Here is a 24,180-nt window from a genome sequence, read left to right as displayed (position 1 = left end):
GAAAATGTGATATATGTGTGTGTGTGTGTGTGTGTGTGTGTGTGTGTGTATCTACACACACATACAACAATGGAGTATTTTTCAGCCATAAAGAAGAATTATGTCATATACAGGAAAATGAATGGAACTGGAGATCATCATGTTAAATGAAATAAACCAGACTCAGAAAGAAAGACAAATACCTCATGTTTTTTCTATATGTGCAAGCTAGATCTAAAGAAAAAAATGGACATGAATATAAATGGGGGACCTTGGGGAGGTAACCAGTGGGAGGTAGGAGGGAGAAAGAGGGCAAGAGGGAGAGAATATGATCAAAGTATATTGTATATATGCATGAAAAGATCACAATGAAACCCATTCACAAAACTGCAAGAAAGGTTAAAAAAAAGGGGTGGTGGAGGGGAGACAGAGTAATAGAGGGGGTGAATGTAATCAAAGTATATTGTAGGTAAATATAAAAATATCATAATGAAATACCCCACATTGTATAGTTACTGTGCACTGGTACAAATATGGAAATACAGTTCTAAATTAAAAATGAAATTACTGATCCAAACTCTACTTGTTTGTGTAAAAATTAGTATTGAGCTATATAAATTTTGTCAGGTGCTTGATTATTTAGTATAGGTCTATTCAGGTTTCCTATTTCTTCAGTAAGTTTCAATAGTGTTTCTAGTAATTTTCTCATTTTAGCTAGTTTATCTAGTTTTCTGGAAACTGAACATAGTTTTTATTTATAATTCCTTTAATTATATGTTTTGTAGTAATGCTCTCCTCTTCCGTTTCTGATTTTGGTAATTCACATTATCTCTCTTTGTTTTTGGCCCATCTAGCCGAAGGTTTACCAGTGTTGTTGGTCTCCCAAAAGACAAGGTTTGGGTTTGTCAATTTTCTCCATTGTTTTTCAGTTTCTTCTATATCTTCTCTAATGTTTATTATTTCCTTCCTTCTGCTTGCTTTGGTTTAGTTTTCACTGATTTTTCTAGTTTCTTATAGTGGACACCTAGGCTACTGATCTGAGAGCTTTCTCCTTTTTCAATCTACAGTTATACATTTTCCACTAAGTACTGCTTGGAATGATGTATTTTTATATTGCATCATGTCAAATATTCCCTAGTTTCTCCTGTGATTTTTTTCTCTGTGTTTAGTTTCCTTTCATTTTAGTGTGAAAAACTTCCTTTATCATTTCTTTTTCTTTTTTTGAGGGGGTGGGAGGAGCTGGGGCTTCGTACTTATAAAAGCAGGCTTTCTACTGCTTGAGCAACACTGCCAGTCCATTGTGCTCTGGTTGTTTTGGAGATGAGATCTCATGGACTAGCCAGTGCCTGGCTTTTCTTTAGCATCTTATATGGTAGATCTAGTGCTGAAGAATTCTCAATTTTTGTTTATTTGGAATATATCAATTTCTACTTCATTCTTGAAGGATAGTTTTGCTTTATAGGGTTCTGGTACACAGGGTTTTTTTTCTTTTTTTCCTCTTTCTTTCTTTCATTCTTTAAATATATCTTTAACTGCCTTCTGACCTCTAAGGTTTCTAATGAGAACTAAGGACAAAGTATAGAAAATCAACACTGGGGGTGAAGTGGTTGCAGAAATGGAGATTGGAGGGAGGCTGGACACAAAAGAGGCAGAGAAGAGTCAGGTGGAAGGTGAATCAGGAAAAAAGTGGCATTAGAAAAAAATTGAGAGACATTTGAAGGAGAAGTTATTTAATAAGTAATACTTCAGAAGGAGAGGAGAAATACAAGGACTGAAGAATATCTACGGCAACTTTATTAAGTGTACGTTTATTGAGCAATATGGACAAAAACAGATGCATTAGATGAAAAGGTAAATGAGTGGTGAAGAGATGGAAGTTGGAAAATGTTGACTACTTCCATCTCTTAGCATGGGTATCCTTCTTCTCTTTTACATCACTTTGTGCTGCTTGGGCAGCCCCACCCATAAGCAAAGGTCTGTCTCCTAAGGCTCAAGCCCAGGCATGTTGCTCCTTGCCAGACACTTCCACTTGGCTGCTTCACAGTTAGTTAAAACTTAGCTTGTTATCTGTTATGGTTTGGCGGTACTGGGGTTTGAACCCAGAGCCTTGTGCTCGTTGGGCAGATATTCTACTACTTAGCCATGCCTCTAGCCCTTGGTGTAGATTGTAAATGTCCTCCAAAGATCTATATGCTAAAGTTTTGGTTGCCAGCCTATGGCACTTCTGGGAGGTGGTGGAACCTTTAGGAGGTAGGGCCTAATGGAAGGAAGTTAGGTCATTGGGGGTGTGCCCTTGAAGGTGATATTGGGATTCTGGCCCCTTCCCTTTTTCTCTCTTTGCCTCCTAGTCACCTGAGGTGAATAAGCCTCCTGTAACACATGCTCCTGCCATCATGTACTATGCTACACAGGCCCAAAGCAATAGGGCAAAGTGACCATGGACTGAAACCTTTTAGCCACTATTAATTGGAAATTGTATCTTGGCAACTGTGTTTCATTGCTGTGACAAAATACCTGAGAAAAACAATTTAAAAGGTGGAAATATTTATTTGGGCTCACAATTTCAGAGGTTTCAGTCCATGATCAGCTGGCTCCATTGCTTCAGGCTGTGTTTTAGCAGAGCATCATGGTAGAGAGGGCATGGCAGGGCATGGTGGCTGGGAAATAGCATCAGAAAAGAAGGGGCCAGGGATAACATATACCCTTTAAAGTCACATCCCAGTGACCTACTTCTTCTAACTAGGCCCCACCTCCTAATAGCCTGTTCAGTATGAACTCATCAGTGGAAGTTAGCACCCTTATGATCTAGTAACCCCCAATAGTGCCACCAGCTAGGGCCACCTTCAACATATGAGCCTTTTGGGGGTAGGGGGACACCTTCATATCTAAACCATAATAAGTATTAATTGGGTAATCTCCCAAATGCTAATGTCTAATGCATAGTTGTTTGGAAAAGCATGAACCCAAACCCACTTTTCCTTCTGTTTGCTGGCACCAGTTTTCATGAAGTTGCCCAAGCCAGAAACCTGAGAGTCATGTTGGACTCTTCCTGCTTCCTCATCCTCAGCACCTAATGGGTCACAAAGCCCTTTGGATCCTACATGTATGTCATTTATAGCTTCCATCACATCTTCTACAGTTCCCTGATTCCCCCCTTAACTTAGACTTTTATGACTTTTAGTTCATCCAAGTGTGATCTTTCTTTAATAGCAACATTATCTAACATTTATTGATTGCTATGTACAGGCATTGATCTAAGCACTTTGAGTTTATTAGCTCATCTGATCTTCACAACCTTCCCATGAAATGGGTCCTGTTATTATTCCAATTCAAACGATATGGAAACAGAGATGATAACTAACTTGTGTAGAGTTGTGCAACTGTATGTGGTAGATCCAGAGTTGTATCTCCATTTCCTTCAGTCAGCTAAGAACTAGGGCTGAAACTGTCACTGCTCTAGGCATGAGGCCTAGAATACAGTAGATGTTTATTGAATTAAACTGGGCCAATAGTATCGTTTTCGCTTTAATTCCAAATGCATGGCATAAGTAGCCCAATAAATGGGAGAAAGTGGGCTAGGGATGTAGCTCAGTGGTATAGTGCTTGCCTATCCTGTGCAAGGCCCTGGGTTTAATCCCCAGCACTAAATCTAAGGTGGCACAGGGCTTTGTGGTCTGATGTGACCTGTTAGTTTTCCTAGGAGAATATTTAGCATTCCTGATAACATACTAGAGAAATTTGCTGATAGACTAATGAATTTATGAACCCTTCCTCAGAAACCCACTCAGTTATTAGTCTTGAAACTGGTTTAAGATCATTAGTAATGCAAAGAGGCTACCTACCATCCTTATGTAGATGTTCTTTTTTTAAAAATTTAAATCAGTTAACAATAATTGTCTAGCCATTTTTCCTTATAAAGTATTTCTGACAAGATGGAGTCTCTGAAATGGGTGTTTGAGAAAGCCTCTTCTTTTAAGACAAGTTTGGAATATAACTCTGACACATGCTTATATTCTATTTGATAGTTACTTTAACAAAATAATGGCAAATCGAATTCAGCAACACATCAAAAAGATTATTCACCACGACCAGGTAGGCTTCATCCCAGGGATGCAGGGGTGGTTCAACATACGAAAATCAATAAACGTAATAAACCACATTAACAGAAGCAAAGACAAAAACCACTTGATCATCTCAATAGATGCAGAAAAAGCCTTTGATAAGATCCAACATCATTTCATGATAAAAGCTCTAAGAAAACTAGGAATAGAAGGAAAGTTCCTCAACATTATAAAAGCTATATATGACAAACCTACAGCCAGCATTATACTTAACGGAGAAAAATTAAAACCATTCCCTCTAAAATCAGGAACCAGACAAGGATGCCCACTATCTCCACTCCTATTCAACATAGTACTGGAATTCCTAGCCAGAGCAATTAGGCAAGAAGAAGGAATAAAAGGAATACATATAGGTAAAGAAACTGTCAAAATATCCCTATTTGCAGACGACATGATCCTATACCTTAAAGACCCAAAAAACTCTACTCAGAAGCTTCTAGACATCATCAATAGCTATAGCAAGGTAGCAGGATATAAAATCAACATAGAAAAATCATTAGCATTTCTATACACTAACAATGAGCAAACGGAAAAAGAATGTATAAAAACAATTCCATTTACAATAGCCTCAAAAAAAATCAAATACCTAGGTGTAAACCTAACAAAAGATGTGAAAGACCTCTACAAGGAAAACTATACACTTCTGAAGAAAGAGATTGAGGAAGACTATAGAAAGTGGAGAGATCTCCCATGCTCATGGATTGGTAGAATCAACATAGTAAAAATGTCGATACTCCCAAAAGTAATCTACATGTTTAATGCAATTCCCATCAAAATTCCAATGACATTCATCAAAGAGATTGAAAAATCTACCGTTAAATTTATATGGAAACACAAGAGGCCACGAATAGCCAAGGCAATACTCAGTCAAACGAACAATGCAGGAGGTATCACAATACCTGACTTCAAACTATATTACAAAGCAATAATAATAAAAACAGCATGGTACTGGCACAAAAACAGACATGAAGACCAGTGGAACAGAATAGAGGATCCAGATATGAAGCCACACAACTATAAGCAACTTATCTTTGACAAAGGAGCTAAAAATATACGATGGAGAAATAGCAGCCTCTTCAACAAAAACTGCTGGGAAAACTGGTTAGCAGTCTGCAAAAAACTGAAACTAGATCCATGTATATCACCCTATACCAAGATTAACTCAAAATGGATCAAGGATCTTAATATCAGACCCCAAACTCTTAAGTTGATACAAGAAAGAGTAGGAAATACTCTGGAGTTAGTAGGTATAGGTAAGAACTTTCTCAATGAAACCCCAGCAGCACAGCAACTAAGAGATAGCATAGATAAATGGGACCTCATAAAACTAAAAAGCTTCTGTTCATCAAAAGAAATGGTCTCTAAACTGAAGAGAACACCCACAGAGTGGGAGAAAATATTTGCCAATTATACATCAGACAAAGGACTGATAACCAGAATATACAGGGAACTTAAAAAACTAAATTCTCCCAAAACTAATGAACCAATAAAGAAATGGGCATGTGAACTAAACAGAACTTTCTCAAAAGAAGAAATTCAAATGGCCAGAAAACACATGAAAAAATGCTCACCATCTCTAGCAATAAAGGAAATGCAAATTAAAACCACACTAAGATTCCACCTCACCCCTGTTAGAATAGCCATCATCAGCAACACCACCAACAACAGGTGTTGGCGAGGATGCGGGGAAAAAGGAACCCTCTTACACTGTTGGTGGGAATGTAGACTAGTACAACCACTCTGGAAAAAAATTTGGAGGCTACTTAAAAAGCTGGACATCGATCTACCATTTGATCCAGCAATACCACTCTTGGGGATATACCCAAAAGACTGTTACTCCAGAGGCACCTGCACATCCATGTTTATTGCGGCACTATTCACAATAGCCAAGTTATGGAAACAGCCAAGATGCCCCAGCACTGACGAATGGATTAAGAAAATGTGGTATCTATACACAATGGAATTTTATGCAGCCATGAAGAAGAACGAAATGTTATCATTCGCTGGTAAATGGATGGAATTGGAGAACATCATTCTGAGTGAGGTTAGCCTGGCTCAAAAGACCAAAAATCGTATGTTCTCCCTCATATGTGGACATTAGATCAAGGGCAAACACAACAAGGGGATTGGACTATGAGCACATGATAAAAGCGAGAGCACACAGGGAGGGGTGAGGATAGGTAAGACACCTAAAAAACTAGCTAGCATTTGTTGCCCTTAATGCAGAGAAACTAAAGCAGATACCTTAAAGCAACTGAGGCCAATAGGAAAAGGGGACCAGGAACTAGAGAAAAGGTTAGATTAAAAAGAATTAACCTAGAAGGTAACACCCATGCACAGGAAATCAATGTGAGTCAATGCCCTGTATAGCTATCCTTATCTCAACCAGCAAAACCCCTTGTTCCTTCCTATTATTGCTTATACTCTCTCTACAACAAAATTAGAGATAAGGGCAAAATAGTTTCTGCTGGGTATTGAGGGGGGGAGCGGGAGGGGGTGGAGTGGGTGGTAAGGGAGGGGGTGGGGCAGGGGGGAGAAATAAAAAAAGAAAAAAAAAAACAAAAAACAAAACAAAAAAAAACAAATGTGTATTGAAGGAATAAATGCTTGAATGTGTGAAAGAGGGGATGTAACTGTACCTGAAATATTAAATATATTTTAAATTAAATATGAAATTTTGTGAGGGCAAATAACATTTTTTCCACTGCAAAAGATTTCTAGGCTTTATGAATATATTTATATGAAATAATATAGGAAAGTTCATAATAAAAGAAGGCCATGATAAACTGACAAATCTATTTCTAGATTTTTGTATTCATTTCTAGATGAAATCAGGCAAATACACATGCCTTTAGGAAACCCTAAAGACCCAAAGTTATGTCTACTCACATCTGTGCCAACAGCTGATCTCCTTCTGAACTGTCTGGTGGATATTCACTGGAGGTTCATTTGTCCTTACTTTTATCTCTTTTTACTAAAGTTGTTTACAAATTCCAAGATGCAATATAATTTTAAAGTCCCGTGATTGTGATTATAGTACATTCATCAGGAACATTTACATGATAATGAAATCTAGAAATTAATTTTGCTTTCTAGTTAGGAATTCTCCCCTTCTCAGTATTATGCTTTTCTCAGATCTGAGTACATATTAAGGGGGGGGGGTCTGTTCTATTTTAATGTGGAAAAGTCAAATGATTCTAAAAAAAGAAATGAAAAACATTCTATAACTCATTCCCCTTGATTAAGATATTCCTTGCTTTCCTTCTGAAATTGATTTTGGATGCTCACTGGAGAACATCAAACTCATGGTCGGGCAACATTTAAATATAATTTTGTAGCTATTGTTTACAACTCTTTTCTATAGGAGGTTAATTATCCACTTGAGATTATCTGACTTGTGAATTTTTCTTAACTGATATCTATCTGTGTACTTTTTATTGATAATGTCTGGTCAATTTTTGACCATCTCTAGCTTGTTAGTAATTTTATAAGGAAGAGGAAAGAAGACATAAAAGAACTAGAAATGAAATTCTTGATAATTGGATTTTGTTGTTGTTGTTCTGAGGGAGAGGAGAGGAAGGGAGACAGGGAAGAGATTCCTCAAGAGTTGTATAGTCTTGTAGGATGAAGGTCACATATTGCACTGCTTAATATCAATCTCTCTCTCTTTTTTTTTTTGAGGTACTGGGGCTTGAATTCAGGGCCTACACCTTGAGCCACTCCACCAGCCCTTTTTTGTGATGGGTTTTTTTGAGATAGGGTCTTGTGACCTATTTGCCTGGGCTGGCTTCAAACTGCGATCCTCCTGATCTCTGTCTCCTGAGTAGCTAGGATTACAGGCATGAGCCACTGGCACCCATCTCCAATCTCTTCTTGATAAATACTTAATAAATACTTGAGTTAAAATACTTTTTATTGCTATTTCTATCACCTATTTTCACATAACTGCAAATTGGCTATGTATTAAATGAATACATGACGAATCCTGGGTTAAGAAAGCATATAAAATGTTCTGTTTTCTATTGATCTGAATTCCTTGGGATACCCAAGGCTTTCATGACATCTCAGGTTCCCAAGTCATATACCTGATCCTGATCTCCCTGAAGCTGAATTTTCTTATCTTCTTGTCTGTGGTCCAAGATTCCATTCCTTTAGGATCCACCATGATCATGAAGCAGTTTTTAAAGTTATTTGCTCTATTGTGATAATGTGACATTTCACAACATCTGCTATATTTTAGTAGGGATTTATTATTTACTTTTTGGTGGTACAGGGCCTCTACCACTTGAGCGATGTCTTAGTAGAGATTTTCTAAAGATCCTATTAAAGCAAGGTCTGGTGGCGCACACCTATAATCCAACATTCAGGAGGCTGAGGCAGGAGGGTCACAAATTTGAGGCTAGCCTGGGCTACATAGTGAGAACCCATATTAAAGACAACAAATAAATAAGGGTTCTGTTAAATCCAAAGAAATAATTCTAATGATGGACCTTTTAGGTACCACAGATGCCTCATTTGGGGTCCCTAAATCATACATTTTAGGAAGATGCTGGCTTTCCTTATTAGGCAATAAAGTCATGGATAATCCTAATAGATTTCTCAGCTCCAACACTATGCTCCAAATTTGTTTCCCTCCCCGAATCCAGTGGCAACACAAATCTATCTATCTCCCTATGAAATCAAAGACTTACTGAGCTGGTAATAATAGCGATTAAATATTCCTGCCAGGGAAATGGAATAAACTGCTCACCTGCTGGGATGTTCAGGGGATGCTGCAAACACTGAAAGATGTGACTTACTAAATAACTTCTAGTAGTGGATGTGTTTCGTTTTTCTTCTGGAAAAGGAATAATTAACTGTCTTTCATTAGCATATCTTATTAGGAACATTTGCAGGAAATACAATGTAACTGTCTCATAACATGTCTTACTATAAAAATTCAAGTATATTGGGGATTCAGTTTGTTCCCTGACACATAATTTCCTAGAGAAAGAGCCTGGTTTAATTCAACCAATGCAAAATACGATTAGCTTCATACCCCTAAGATGATTACACAACTCAATTAAATAAACATTAACATAACACCTACTATTTCTAAAGCAGTGGGATAGGTGACATTTGTATAGTCTTTTGCCATAGTATTATATTAACTTTTCACCTTAACTCTCCCACTTTATGGCTGTGGAAATTGAGACTGAGGGGGCTAAGTGACTTGATATTCAAGGCCACCAGCTGATAAGTGGTGGAGCCAGGATTTGAACAGTCACTGGCCACAGCTTCTTGAAAAGAGAGTAGGTTATATTATTACTCCTTCCAGGAGTCTTGCAATCTGCAATGCATGGGAAGATATTTAACCAAAATACTTGGAGACTGAAGTATTAAATAAACTGAAAGATCAAGTTAGGTAGGAATTAAGTAAGAAACCATTTTATTTTAAGCCACATTGGTGGAAGTATTTCTAATATATATAGCATACTGCCTGCCATAGCCCTGGAAATAAAATCTTTCTTTGATGGTAAAAACCTTTATATAGAAGATAACACACAGGAAAGCAATGCAAGTCAACTCCCTGTATAGCTATCCTTATTTCAACTAGCAAAAACCCTTGGTCCTTCCTATTATTGCTTATATTCTCTCTTCAACAAAATTAGAGATAAGGGCAGAATAGTTTCTGCCTAGTAGCGAGGGGGTGGGGGGAGAAGGAGGGGGTAGGGGGGGTAAGGGAGGGGAGGGGGAAGGAGGGAGAAATGACCCAAACATTGTATGCACATATGAATAAAAGAAAACAAACAAACAAACAAAAAAACCTTTTTAGCTTTTCCTGATCATCCTAACCCTTTAGAACCTCTTTAATAGACTGCTATAGATGCTACAGAAAATGGATGAAGTTTGGGCCATTAGGCCTGATTGGTCTCCAATGTAGTTAATTTTTTTTTCTTTTGTTTTCATTTTTTGTTTCTTTTTATATCGGTTCATTTTCTAGCCCATAGATGATATACCCAAGACAAAAATCAGATTTATGCCTATTGTAAAAAATGACACTGTTGTTCCTAAAAGTGATCCATTTCTTTTACTATGAGATAAAACACTTTCTATTTTGCAGACCAGGAATTTTTGGTTTCTTCTTTAAAAATAAAGAAAAGGATATATAAATAGATATTTTGATTGGAGAGGCTGAAAGTCTAATTTGCAGAGAGGCCTCTTCATTTCACTTTTTAAAACTGAGCTAGGGCTGACAGAGAGGCTCAAGTGGTAGAGCACCTGCCTAACAAACATGAGATACTGAGTTCAAACCCCACTACCACCAAAAAAATTGAGATGAAATTCATATAACAAAATTAACCATTTTAAGTATACACTTCAGTGGCTTAGAGAACATTCATAATGTGTAAAATATTCTGTCTTATTTTAGCTACACAGAGTTATCTAAAAAGGTCAACAACCCCAAGAGCTAGATGCTAAAACATTTTATATGACAAACGTACAGATATTGAGGAAAGCATTTAATATGAGAGACTTATTAGAAGCCTGAAAACTGTAGCAAGGGATTAAGGGAGGATGAGGAAAATGTTATTGGAAACTAGAGGAAACATGGTCCTTGCTATATTGTGGCAAAAATTAAGCAACACTGTCATCTACAGTAATATGAAAAGCAGAAAATACATTTCATGAACTGGGTGATATAGCTAAGGGAATTACCTGATAAAATGTTGTAACTGCCTGGCTCCTTCTTGCTTTCTAGTAAAATGCAAGAGGAACACCTTAAAGGAAGGACTGTTAAATATAAGGAGCCAGGAATTATTGGGTTTGAAAATCCCCAGCCCCTCCAATGACAAATGATGTTAAAATATAGACATGGCTTTCTGGAAAAGATTAAAACCAGGACACATTCAGAAAAATATAGTCTATAACAGTGAAGTCAAGATGTGACTACTATAATGTCTTTGTTATGACCTCACGTGATTTAGGGCAATATCCAAAGAATCTTTCAGTCAAATAATAAGAGCTTCAGGAAGTTTAACCCAGCATCTTTAGCACAAGGTAACTCAAAGGAGGACTTTTCAGGGAGTTCATCTGATCAATGTACAATATATGTATGTGTGAAACACCATTGTGTAACCTCTTTGTACAATTAATATACACTAATAAAATGCATATAAAAAGAAGGACTTTTCTTAGAGATTTATGGGTAAGGCTTTTGCCTACTGGTATGAAGTTTAACAAGATTCAAAAAGACTTGCAAAGTTTTAAAGATTTATATTAAGAAACCGTATCAGATTGGACTGAAAGAAATAGGCAGAACAAATTGAAAAGAAGAATCTGGACTCCAAACCTTGTTCAAGCATGAAGCAGTCTGTAAAAACTACCCACCTATAAACACAGGCTAATGTTCATGTTAAAAGAAGGATGATTCAGGTAGACCAACAGCTATGGTGAATCATTCCTGTGTTTTCAGTTTGAATCAAGGAGATGCCAATGTATGCCAGGTAGATTTCAGATTTGCTGGTGACTAGTCACTTTGCTGAACCTCTTGTTTTTCTCCCCTTTTAGAATAGGAAGGTCTATAGCAACAATCCTTTGCTTGTGTCATCATTTTATATTAAGTGTAGGGATACAAGGGGACTTGTCTCTTTACTTTGTGGTTCTTTAGACTGAGAGAAATCATACATGACAAGCCTTACCCACAAGTTTATATAGATAATGAGATCTTGGACTTCAAGGTGATATTGGAGATGGATGAGACTTTTGGGATAGTCTTGGTAGGGGGAGGATGTTTTACATTTAGGAGGAATATAAATAACTTGCAGCCAGAGGGTAAAATGTGATGCTTTAAAAATATATCTTCCAACCAATTCTATTCTCTACAAAAGACAGAGGGAAATTTCATACTCATTGAATGTAGGCCAAGAGATGACCATATTAAATTTTTCATACTTTTTACTAATTCATAGTAGCCTTTCCCCTAAAAATTGTCTAACTTGCTAAGTGACTGGTTGCTGATCCAGCATTCTGTTCCCATAAGCCATCCAAATGGCAGACCTGGCTTACCTTTCCTATGACATCTGTTAACAGCTTGAGGGACCGATGATCATGAACCAAGGAGTCCGTGTAAAAGGAACCAAGGTATTTCTTTGGGTCACTTGAATTGTCCTGGGCACATAGATCTGGGCGCATGTTGAATCCATGGGAGATTCTTCCCAGTATGAAAGGGAAAGCCCCACCTGCAAGTAAAACTCATTATTGAGGGGCTAGTGTTAATTAAAAAGCAATCCTTTTGTTGGACATGGTGGCACAGACCTGTAGTCCTAGCACTTGGGAGGCTCAGGTAGGAGGATCCCAAGTTTGAGGACAGCTTGGGTTACATAATGAGTTCTAGGTTAACCTCAGCTACATAACAAGACTCTGTCTAGAAAAAAAAGAGGAGGGGAGAATTCCTTTCAGTCCTGATGGTATATGCAAGAACTTGCCATAGCTCCTCTGATTAATAGTATTTACAAAGGACTTGTTGGGTTCCAAATGCCAGAAGATGACCCAGAAAAGATGACACAAACTCATCTAGAACTTCAGACTTGAGAACTGTATCCCAAAGAGAAAAGAAAAGTATGTAATGATATACAGTCAGCATTTTCAATGTAGTGTGATTATACATTGTGATTATAATACAATGCTGAGACAACCTATCAGTTGAGTGACATCATGATGGCATATCCATAACAGGTAATACCATGAAGCCATCAGAAATGATGGAGCTCTGTATTTATTGACATGGAAAGATGTTTTTTCTATATTGTAAAGAAGGAAATGTACGTTAGAGAACAACATGTACAGTCTTATATACATGTATGTGTAGGTGTGTCCAAGAGTCACAATCTCAATTATCTATAGGGACCAGGCAAGCAATATAAAGGAATGAAGTAGGCCTGTTTGTGAACAATAGAGAATGGAAGGGACTGGAGAGCTCATGGTCTGACTAGAGGGATTTAAAATAAAAAACAAAAACTACACCAATTACAAAAATGCATTTTGATCCCTAAAGCATTACATGACTAGAATGATGGTTGGAAGACTGAATTGTATCTCTCAAAATGTCTCCAAACATCTTTCTTATGTTGAAACTCTAACTGTATTTGGAGACAGAACCTTTAAGGTTACATGAAGTTGGAAGTTGGAACCCTAATCCTCTGGTATTGAATGTCCTTATAAGAAGAGGAAGAGATGCCAGAACCCTGTCTCTCCTTCCTCTCTCCCCACCCATGTATGCACCGTTCTATGCAAGGGAACAGTGAGAAGCTGGACATCTGTGAGCTAGGAAGAAAGCCCTCACTAGAAAACAACCCTGCCGACACCTTGATCTTGAACTTCTAGCCTCCAGAACTGTGAGGAAATAAATGTCTGTTGTTTAAGCCATTCAAGTCACTTAGTCTGTGGCATTTTATTATGGCAGCTTGAGCTGATTAATACAAATAGGGTCTTACCTCCATGTGCAAAACACACTTTCAGTTTAGGAAATTTCTCAAACACCCCACCCATGATCATGGAGCAAATGGCGATGGTGGTCTCTGCTGGCATTCCTGAAAGAGGAAAATGTCACAAGGTTCAGGGCTTGTCTCCTTATGCAAGAAGTGCATTACTTTATGTCTAGGGAACAGCAGCTAAGGTCTGGGAACTGTAGTGCCAAGAAACATGGGGCCCCCGTACCCTAGCATGGTTTGGCTGCACACAGGTTGTACATCTGAAGCTTCCCATTTGTCACTTGCAGGGAGAGTCATCTAATGGCTAGAACAGTTGAGGAACCAAGGACCTAACTTTTGTCATGATTCTTGTGACTTCAGTTTTGGATGCAGTGGGGCAAGCAGGGTGTCTGAGCTGAATGGGTAGCTCTTGCAATTTCTGCCTCCTGGCCTCTGACACATTATTTAATGTTCCAGAGCCTGCACTTCTTCACACGTAAGATGAAGATAGTATTATCTACCTTGCAGGGTTTTTATGGAATTCGCAAATAATTATGTTGCCAAAGTTCTTGGTTAGAACTTCACACTAGAGGCTTTCCATAAATTTTAGTTCCTTCTCTTTGTCTCAATTTCCTCATTTGTATATGGAGAATAATAATGGTTAGTTCCTGCCAGTGGATTATTTTGAGGCTCCAGCAGATAGTACCTGAGTTATCACTCACTAAATACTAACTATTAGTGTTATTCGCTGCCTCTTGGAGATAATGTTGAAAAATCATTGGATTAATGTGAATTGTTTCAAGTGTCTGTGCTTCTAGAAGCAGCAGCATGGTTTACCCCTAAGGAGCCAATTTGGGCTCCATTGCCAGATGACTGATTTTCAGATTGTTATTCAGAGATTTTCTACTATTCCCCAGCTGTGCCCTGTACTTTCTGGGGAAGCTAACTGTCTGGGCTGCCAACTAGAGCTTCACTGGATGTGCCTTATGCCCATCACTGCTCTACAAGCAGAGGTTACTCCTAGATCCTTGACCTCCTGGGAATTCTGGAAGTGGTTTGTGAGCAGAGCATCTTGAAGGCAGGGGGAGAGACAGCACCACTTCCTTCTGATCCTGTGATTCTGCTTTCCATTAATTATTTGAACCATAGCCTTACAGACCATTCTCCATAGAGGGGTCAAAGTTACATTTACAATGTGAATTGAATTATGAGCCTTTCCTACTGTGAATCTTCTACTCTACCAATCACCTTTATAGCCACAAGAAAATTCTGAAATTGGTCCATATTTTTGTTTATGATATATATACTTGATTATCATCTCTTTCTTCTAGCTAGAATATAAGCTCTAAAAGGGAAGCAGCTTCAGAATTTTACATCTGCTTTCCACCTTTTCTTCTTTTCAGGCCTGATAATGAGAGATTGGATAGGTCTAATGGAAGTTTCTCCCCTTTCCCTTTCTCTCACTCTCATGTGGAATCATGAATAAATATTGTAGGATGCAAAAGTTAGAAGAGAAGAACAAATAACAGGAATATTGAAAGCCTCAGTCTTCTACAACCTAAGACTTCAGATCATTGGATGATAGAAGTTGACCTACTTAGAATTCCAGGTTTCTCATTTATAACCGCTGATACCTGACAACATCTACTATAAAAGGCATGGTTACTTTTTTTGGAGACTATTTGGAAGTTTGTGTAGTGAAATGCCTTTGCAATCAGGCAAATATGAGTAAATTCCATTTTTTCTCATGAACTGTGAAACTTGGACAACTTACTTAACCACTTCAAGACTCAGTTTTTCCATCTATAAAATTGTCATTATAATGCCAACCTTGTAGATTCAAGATATGATTTATTTATGATCATACTGGATATGATTAAAATCAAAGGAGATAATGTATGTAGTACTTATCTGAGTAAGAGCTCAATAGATGATATTTGTTGATTATTCATACATTTTCTCTTTGACATAATAGAGTTCCACAAATGATTGGAAAAACCCAAGAGTTGGTCTTCTGATCTAGACCCCAAACTAACACAAACCTACAAGCCAAGGGAGCCAGTATTTGGCCATTCGTCCATCCATCTGCATGTCCCAGGGATGCACAAACAGAGAACAGTTCAGCTTTTCAGCTGCCTTCAAGAAGCAATAAGAAAGAGAAGGTTATTTGGATGAGTCAACAAATACAAGGTACTGTTTTAGGGACCTGTTTATCTCTGAGTCTATATTGGTCTGAATAAATAAACTGAAATACTTTTCAAGTTGCTTCTTAATCTGTTTAAAAGAGTCATTGACAAACTCTGCCCCTGCTTGGAAAATAAAAAGTACTCTTACACTTAACAAAAGGAATTGGTGAATTTACCATTGAGGTTGATGAATTTAATATAATGTTTGGCATAACAAATCACAGAAAACACCCATCACTCAAATGTTCTGGCTGATGGCAAAATGCTGAAGAAGGAATCCCACACGTGCTGAAGAAGGAGCCCTGCTGGCTCCTACTTGTTTCACTGTTTTGGAAGATTGGTTGAGATGGTATCCTGGGAATAAGGATAGGAGTGCCCCTCCTTTTCCTCCACTTTGAAACCTGAGACTGTAGAAAGTGCAGAAATGATGCAGTGGGAGCCAAGGTCTCAGGGCTGAGCTGGGCCAGGCTGATTCAAGTCATGGAGCCACTCTACTGGACATAAGTTCTGGGATCTGCAGACATTCTTGCAGTCTCTGAGCCCAGCTCAGTCTTTGAATAGTCTGCTGTAAATGGGATGAAGTTAGAGAGAAAAGAGCTCTCTGTGCTTGAGCTGGGAAGGTACTAAGATGAATGTCATGGGCAAGCTTGCTTTAAAGCCTTCTGGGAAATGGAAATACAGTCTGGATAGAATGAACTTTATTCAACAAAATGTTTAACTAAGATAAGTCCCCTCAACAGTCATTGAATATTAGTGCTCACCAAGGTTCAAAACAGATTTTCCTTAGAACATTTTCTTTCCAAATGTATTGGGGTTCTAGAGTGACTCATCCTACAGTTCATACATAAATACTTGGATTAACTAGGCTGATGCAATATCAATTGTATGTATAAGCATTTTAAAAATGGAAAAACAATTTTGGACAACTGGGTATTCTGGAAATGGCAGGCAACTGGTAAATTAAAGAAGATTTCTAACTCAACAGGTTCTGGGGAATAGAGAGATATAGCCTTTTGAAGGAGAGGAACTAACTGATTTCTGATAATGGATGCAGATTGTAAAGAGAATATTGGCTTTTCGAATGGCTTGGGCTTGGCAAAGACGCACAGTTGTGGTATGTTAGTGGGATTTGACTCATTATGATAAAACTGTTTTATATGCCTATATTGGTTCATTTCTATTCAGTTCAAGTTAACAGTTTAAAAAATAATCTTTCTACATGTGAGGCATTGTATAGAACACAAAGTCATTTATACACTCAAAATCATAACTAACATTTTACCGAGAACTTACCATGTGTCAAAGCTATTATAAGAATTTTACAATTATTAACTCGTTTAATCCTTTATGAGGTAAGTACTCTTATTCCCCTTGCTTTATAGAGAAGGAAATTGAGGCAGACAGAATTCAAGTAACTTACTCAGATATTGTAACTTATAAATGGTAGAGCCAGGCAGTCAGGTGCTACTATTCTGTCTGCCTCATACTGGTAATAACGTCATTTTTGTACCTGAAAACTGACCTGAGTGTATATAATTAGGTTCGCTTGCTAAGAAGAAAGGTCTAGGAGATAATGGAGACCATAAGATGCACGGAATACCAGGCTTATTTTGAAATGACAAAGTCAACTCAGTGGCTCTCAAAAGTTCCTCCCATTTGTTTGAGCACTTTACTGACGCCAGCTAGAGAGCAGTGAGGCAGGCAAACCTTGCTAACCAAACAAATGTTCTGACAACCCTGGGACATCACAAGTCAACTGGGGTCATAATGTGCTCCAGAGTCCCTCACAGACTGGCAGCACCCCCCAAACAGTTAGAATGATTGATGGGACCAAGCTAATTACACAATCAAAATATCTATGTGGACCCCCAACCAACAGCTGTTACTTTCTAAGCCACTTAGTAATTCATAAATCTAATTTTGATGAATAATAAAATGACTTGCAGCTGAAGTCTTGTTCACACTGAGCTGAAACAACTTGGATACACAAGTAAATAAATCCTTTTTTAGAGCTCATTAAAGTTTCCAGAAAACATTCACTGCATCAGCTAAACCACTGCAGCCAGTAAGCTTCAGGGAGTTCAATATTCAGAGGAATATTAAATCTTTCAGATCATTAGGAGGTAATCTGACAGGCAATTCCCCCAACTGGTGAGCAGTCACCATAGATACAAACATGGAATTTTTTTAGCATGAAATTAGAGCTCAATAAATATTAAATGAATAAATGACAGTGAATAGAGTGCCTGGTGAGCCCACAAACATCTATTTAATTTATTATTAAAGATTTTGCATTTACAATGAAAATAATAGAAAACAATACCATACCATAATTATAGGAGAGAAATAAGGAATTTAAAAATACAAATGATCAAAAAATCATGGTTCTTAAATTCTGGTACTGAGGATTGCAGGTTCAGTTACATAAAGAACAGGAAGGAGAGGAAGACTGGAGAAATGATGAACACTTGAGGTTGGGTACTTCAGAAATGGATGGTACTGAATTTTTTGAACATATATTTTATTTATTTATTTATTTGAACATATATTTTGTTATAAATATTTTGAATATAGAAAGTATAAACAATAGTACAACAAACATCATCTACCCACCATCTAGTTTAATCAAATGTTAATATTTCCATGGCATTACTTTTCATTACATATTTTTATTATACATCTTCAAAATATGTGGCTTTAAAAGTTTCTTAATTGAGGATTGTTTAAATAAATTTAAAAAACATACATTGGAATATTATGTATATTTTTAAGAATCATGTACTAAGATAATTTTCATTTAGTTTGGAGAGTCTCGATTAGGATATGAAATCACATAACAAAATTCCAATTTTGTTAAAATATAGATACATGCAAATTTAAAAAATAAAATGAACTATAATAGTATTCACTTTGTGTGGCAGGATTAAGGGTGATGTTTGTTTTTCTCCTTATGCTTTTCTGTATTTTCCATGATTTCTTCAAATTATCTCATATTTTTGAAAAATATTAAGAATTTTTCCAAAGCAAAAATATTTTTTGTATATTAACATGGTTCTTATGCACAATGGCAGTGATGAGAGTGATACTTAGATTTCCAAATAAAAGATTAGAAGACAAGTGAGTGTGATAGAAAGAGGAGATATTTCATCATTGAGTTAACTCAGGGTTGGCTAGGAAGTACTTCTACCATCCTTCTTCTGTGGAATGACACAGTCCTTTCTTGGGAGGGGTTTTGGTAGAAGGTTTCCACATTTCCTACCTATATTTAAAGTCATTGCCTGTCTGTCATCTCCCTAGTGAGATAGCTTCTTCATCTCCCCTCCAACACCCAGCTCTAGCTAGGCTTTCTGTGGATGCCTGTTGGCTGACTGACAGCTGCATACTTACTGCGTAGACTGGGAAGAGTTCCTGCTGGTTCAGGTCCCACATGTTGATGTGGGAGCCAATTTGGACACCTGGAAACCCCAACTCCTTCACACAGCGCTCCATCTCCTTGATGGCCATCTCAGGAGCCTGCATGGGTAATGTTCCCAGACCCACAAACCTCCGGGGGTATCTTGCAACAGTGCCAGCTAGGTCATTGTTTAAAAACTGGCAAAGGTCCAAAGTGTCCTGAGGTTTGGCCTGGTGGAAATAGAAAAGGGAAAACCACAGACTTGTCTACCGTTTGGGAAACTGTTCTGAGCCTTCACCACCAAGAAGATGGTTTAAAATTTCACACTCACCCAGTAGCTAAACATGATGGGAACCGTGGAAAGAACTTGCACTGTTACTCCTAGACATAGACACAAAGGAAGGCAAAACTGTGAGAAAGCCCAGGTACTCTTTTCTTTCCCAGGGCCAAGAGGCCAGCAAGCCTCCATCCCAATCTCCTCTTGTCCTCCTTCCCTTGCTATTTATTCCTCCCCATTCCCTTCCTCTTAACCCCTTTCTCATTCCTGCATCAGGTTTTCTGGAGAGAGGTAAAGGTTGAACAAAAGTGAGATCATTTAAGAAAAATAAGCTGATTCTATTTACCAAGGGTCTCTTCTACCCTCCTTCCTGTGAAATTTTCTTTAGGCAAGACATTTCTCCAACATTTTTTTTAGGACTTTCCATCTTGGGTCATGACAAAATTTATCTTGTAGCCCCCTTAATTCAGCTCTTAAGTCAGTCTGGATGGAGTATCATGGTCTGGAATATCCAGGATCCTAAGTTTAGCTTCAGAATCCAGGATCCTGGAAGCCAAAAAATATGTTGTCTTTAAGAAAGCCCACCACTCAGAGTTGGTGTAGGGTTTAAATGAGATAGTATGTATTGGGTACTTATACCAGTATGTAGTACAAAGTCAGTGAAGTAAGTACAGTAAAGGTTAGTCATGACTGTTTTCTCTGTTTTCTCAAGGACAACCATGGAATGAAGCATACAACAAAAACCGAAGGAGAGACACACACACTTCATCTGTATGGCAACTATAAATGATTTCTGACACCAAGTCAGCAAAGTCTCATTCCCACTAGTTTTCTGCTTGAAAGGATGGGCCCTTGCTCTTGCTCCATGTTTGCAGCAAAACCTTGCTGGAGATCTAGGAAGCTTGTTCTTCTCCAGGCCTCTCACACCCTAGTATACTCATAGCACAGGGGTATGTACACTTTGTTTTGTGGAATAATCTACTGAGGAACTTCAGACTTTCTGAAGAGTTCCATTTAAAGGCCACTGAGACATATTTTTAATTGTTAAAACTGTATAAAGCAATATCTGAACAGAGGTATCTGTATCAGATTGTTATATGTCAGGGAACCCTTACTCATCATTTTGGACTGACTCCTTTTTCCAGACCTTGGAATACAGTGAAACTCTCCTGTCATCTCTGTGTGCATATCTGAACTTCTTAAAAATTTGTCTTTGATTAGAAAAATGATAGTTCTAAACTGCCCTTTTCTTTGTGTATATGGTTTGTTTGTTTTCTGGTTCAAATCTAGATGGCCAATGTCACAATTCAGATATGACAATGATAGTGGTGGTGAGTTCCCCATCACAGCCCATAGGCCTACATGATCTATTTGTGTGCAGAAGTCTCAGTGCACTTTTTTGAGCATGCTCTCCTCAGGTGGCACCACCAGCTACCTAATGAGTGAAAATATAACATGCCATTATATTGTATTTTAGATAATCTTTGAAATTTGTTTAAATTGTGAGGATCTGTTTGATTTTCTTAGATACAAGATAAGGAGTGCAAGCAGTTCTTAAAGTTGTTCAGCAACTCGGCTTTGAGACAAAAATTTCCTAATTCTTTTCTTTCAAATTCCTGAATTGTTTTCATCACAGGGCATTCTGAGATTGCATGATTAACATTTTTTTTGTGTGTATGTGTGTGTGATTGGGGTTTGAATTTAGGGCTTTACACTTGCAAAGCAGACTCTCTACTGCTTGAGCCACATCTTCAGTCCATTTTGCTCTGATTATTTTGAAGATGGGCTATTGTGTGTTATTTGCCTGGGCTGGTCTTGAACTGTGATCCTCCCTATCCTAGCCTTCCCAAGTAGCTAGGATTATGGCATTAATCACAGGTACCCAGCTCTGATTAACTTTTTAAAAAAGTGTTTCCACTTTTACTCCTTACGTGTCAGTGGGGATATTCTATGCATGGTGCACTGAGACAAACTACAGAAAGAAATTGGATCCCAAGTCTGACTAACCAGGCAACTGGTTTCCTTAATCTGTGATTTCTAATTTTACTCTTTCAATTGATTCCATGATACAAATGAACATGTTTTAAATAATAAAATGCCACTATTATCTTTTAGATGATATAGTATTCTATTTTAAAATAGGGTATAACTTATTTGAAAGCATTTTAATTCCATTCTGTAAGGGATTGTGGTGGAAGGTCCTTCCCTCCACTAGTGAAGCTGAAACAGGTTGGCCTGGCAGAGAAAAGGTGACCAGAAGTTGTCATCAGGTAACTCATGCCAAATGATCAATAGACTTTAAGGGCAAACATTGCTTTTACATCAGATGTTGTTTACATTGGTAGCATTTCTCATCATAAGTACCTTTCTGATCCATTTCTCTAATCCTAACTTCTGGGTCCCAACAGTTCTCTTGGACCACTCTGAAGACCTTCCCATCTTTCACCATCTTGGCTTCTCTCTGGAACAGAAAATTAACATTAGAAAAGGCAATCTAAAAAGCCCATTTGGATTAAACTTTTCTTGTATGCTTTGGAACATGCTTCTCTAATATTTTTAGGAATTTTTATTTAATCCTCACAAAAGTAGGTATCTGTTCATTTAATAGAATTGCCCACCTCATGTCTTTTTCTGACCTGGTGTTGAAGGGGTATGCCTTGTGGGTGAACTGAGATAGAAAGGTCATGGTCCTGGCCTTTCTGGCCTGCATGACAAAGGATGGATGATCTTGCTGATCTCAACAATTGACTATGAGACCCAAGAGGATGGGCCAGTGTCTAGAAAACATTAGGTGTACAAAATTTTGGACTTGGAAAGGTTGTTTGAGATAGACCATCAAGCCCCATTCTCATGTTTTATAGAGAAGCAGCATATGGGTGATGAGAGTAAGCAAGTTTAAGTGTGGGACTCACTGACATCAACACCTTTTGGAGGAGGGGGCAATGAAGTGAATCACCAGAAATGCACTTAAAAATTTGGTGCTGAGGGGGGCTAAGGGAGGGGGCGGGGTGAAGGGGGAGAAATGACCCAAACATTGTATGCACATATGAATAAAATAAAAATTAAAAAAAAATTTGGTGCTGTGCTGCTCACTTCCAGCAGGTATCATGCCTGCCTATGTACACCATTTTTTAAAAGTGTATCTTTTAAAAAGTTGACAGGTAAAAAAGTGATATATTTAAGATGCTCAGCATGATGTTTTAATATGTGTATAGACTGTAGAATGGCTAAATGAAATTATTTGATATATTCATGACCTCACATACTTATTTTTTTGTGGTGAGAATACTTAAAATCTATTCTATTAGCAATTTTCAATTATGTAATACATTATTATTATGGTCACCATGTAATATAGCAGATTTTCTCAACTTATTTCTCTTGTTCAACTAAAAGTTTGTGTTCTTGGGTATATGGCCAATGCATAAATGAAAAAATACTCAACATCATTAATCCTCAGGGAAATACAAATCAAAATCATAATAAGGCATTGCCTCATACGCTTTAGGATTCCTATTATAAAAAGAACAAGAGGTAACATGTTGCAAAGATGTGGAGAAAAGGGAACCCTGTATACTGTTGGTGGGAATGTACATTGGTACAACCATGATGGAATATACTTCTTTTTAATCTCCAGTGCAGGAGGCCAAACTAACTGGTTGTACAGAACATGGAAGTGGTCTATAAATCAGCCCTCCAGAGTGTGATTCTTAAAGGAAAGGGAAAAATTCTAGGCCAGATACCTGAAATCAGACTGCCCAAGTTCAAATTCCCATTCTACCACTTACTGTGTGGCCTTATGCAAGTTAAACAACATGCCTTAGTTTGCTTATCTTTAAAATATGGATAATACTGTGAATTACCTTTAAAATGTTGATATGATCTGCCTTAAAGGGATCTTGTGAGCGTGAAATGGGATAATCCACATTAAGTACTTAGTAGAGTATCTCACATGAGTTAAATGTTACTATTTTTTGTTGTTAATGATGTATAGAGAGTAGGATCCAGGATATCTTTCAGTGTTCCTCTGCTTTCAGGTCAGACCACTTCTCGTAGTGCTTAGGGCTTCAAGATTATCCTTGGACCCTAAAGGATGGCCAAAGTAGCTGTGTGGTGATCAGAAGCCTTCAGTTCTGCTTAGTGGAGTCCTCTGTCCTCCTTGCTTTCCTTTGGCTTGACCGTGAGTTACTCTCAGGCCTTGACAGATCTCCCAGAGCTCCCTTCTTGTTGTTTTTCTCCGTGGATAAGACTTTCCCCATCTTCAGTATGGAGAAAACCAGATACCTCTCACTTTCAAGTGCTACAGCCATTCACATCTTACACACTTGAGGAAGACCCCAGATTCACATTTTCATTTCTCAGGGACCAGGGAACAGATCAGTGATCAAATGACTTGTAACAGGGGTCTACACACCTATCAGAACTGGGTCTCTGATATCAATGCATCAGGACTGATGTGCCTCATTTCTGATCCTCGGCTGCACATGCCAATATCTGAACCACCCTCCTAGGTTGGGGAATCTCCTGCAGGAATCTTGGTGAGGCAGGACATAGTCTCCCTCTATAAAAGTCCCAAAGCCCAAATGTTTGACCTCCCCACCCCCATCTTGATCAGTCAATGCTTAGTTTTGAATCAAGAGCAAGTGATACAAAAAGAACAGAACAGGTAAATTTATTGTGCCAGTGATTTCAGTAGTGTCTACTGGCAGTGGTGGAAGTGGCCAGTGGCCAGCTGAGGGAAGCAGTTTCCTAGCTAGTTTGTTCTGTGGTG

At 38.0% G+C, this 24,180-nt stretch overlaps 1 protein-coding gene across 3 annotated transcripts in view; it reads right to left on the bottom strand.

Moving 5' to 3' along the window:
* The window catches only part of Acmsd (aminocarboxymuconate semialdehyde decarboxylase), a 65,775-nt gene that overhangs the window by 28,469 nt on the left and 13,126 nt on the right, over positions 1-24,180 (bottom strand). For all 3 annotated transcript variants that reach the window (XM_074070619.1, XM_074070618.1, XM_074070620.1), the window contains exons 3-8: positions 21,774-21,870; positions 19,464-19,513; positions 19,126-19,362; positions 15,595-15,688; positions 13,577-13,672; positions 12,150-12,322 (exon numbers count right to left, since the gene is read on the bottom strand). In XM_074070619.1, coding sequence (XP_073926720.1) covers positions 12,150-12,322; positions 13,577-13,672; positions 15,595-15,688; positions 19,126-19,362; positions 19,464-19,513; positions 21,774-21,870 — 747 coding nt within the window. The remainder of the gene's footprint in view (positions 1-12,149; positions 12,323-13,576; positions 13,673-15,594; positions 15,689-19,125; positions 19,363-19,463; positions 19,514-21,773; positions 21,871-24,180) is intronic.

The sequence above is a fragment of the Castor canadensis genome, chromosome 4 (assembly GCF_047511655.1).
Source record: "Castor canadensis chromosome 4, mCasCan1.hap1v2, whole genome shotgun sequence".
In the NCBI taxonomy this organism is placed as follows: Eukaryota; Metazoa; Chordata; class Mammalia; order Rodentia; family Castoridae; genus Castor; species Castor canadensis.
This window is presented reverse-complemented; position numbering and strand designations above follow the sequence as displayed.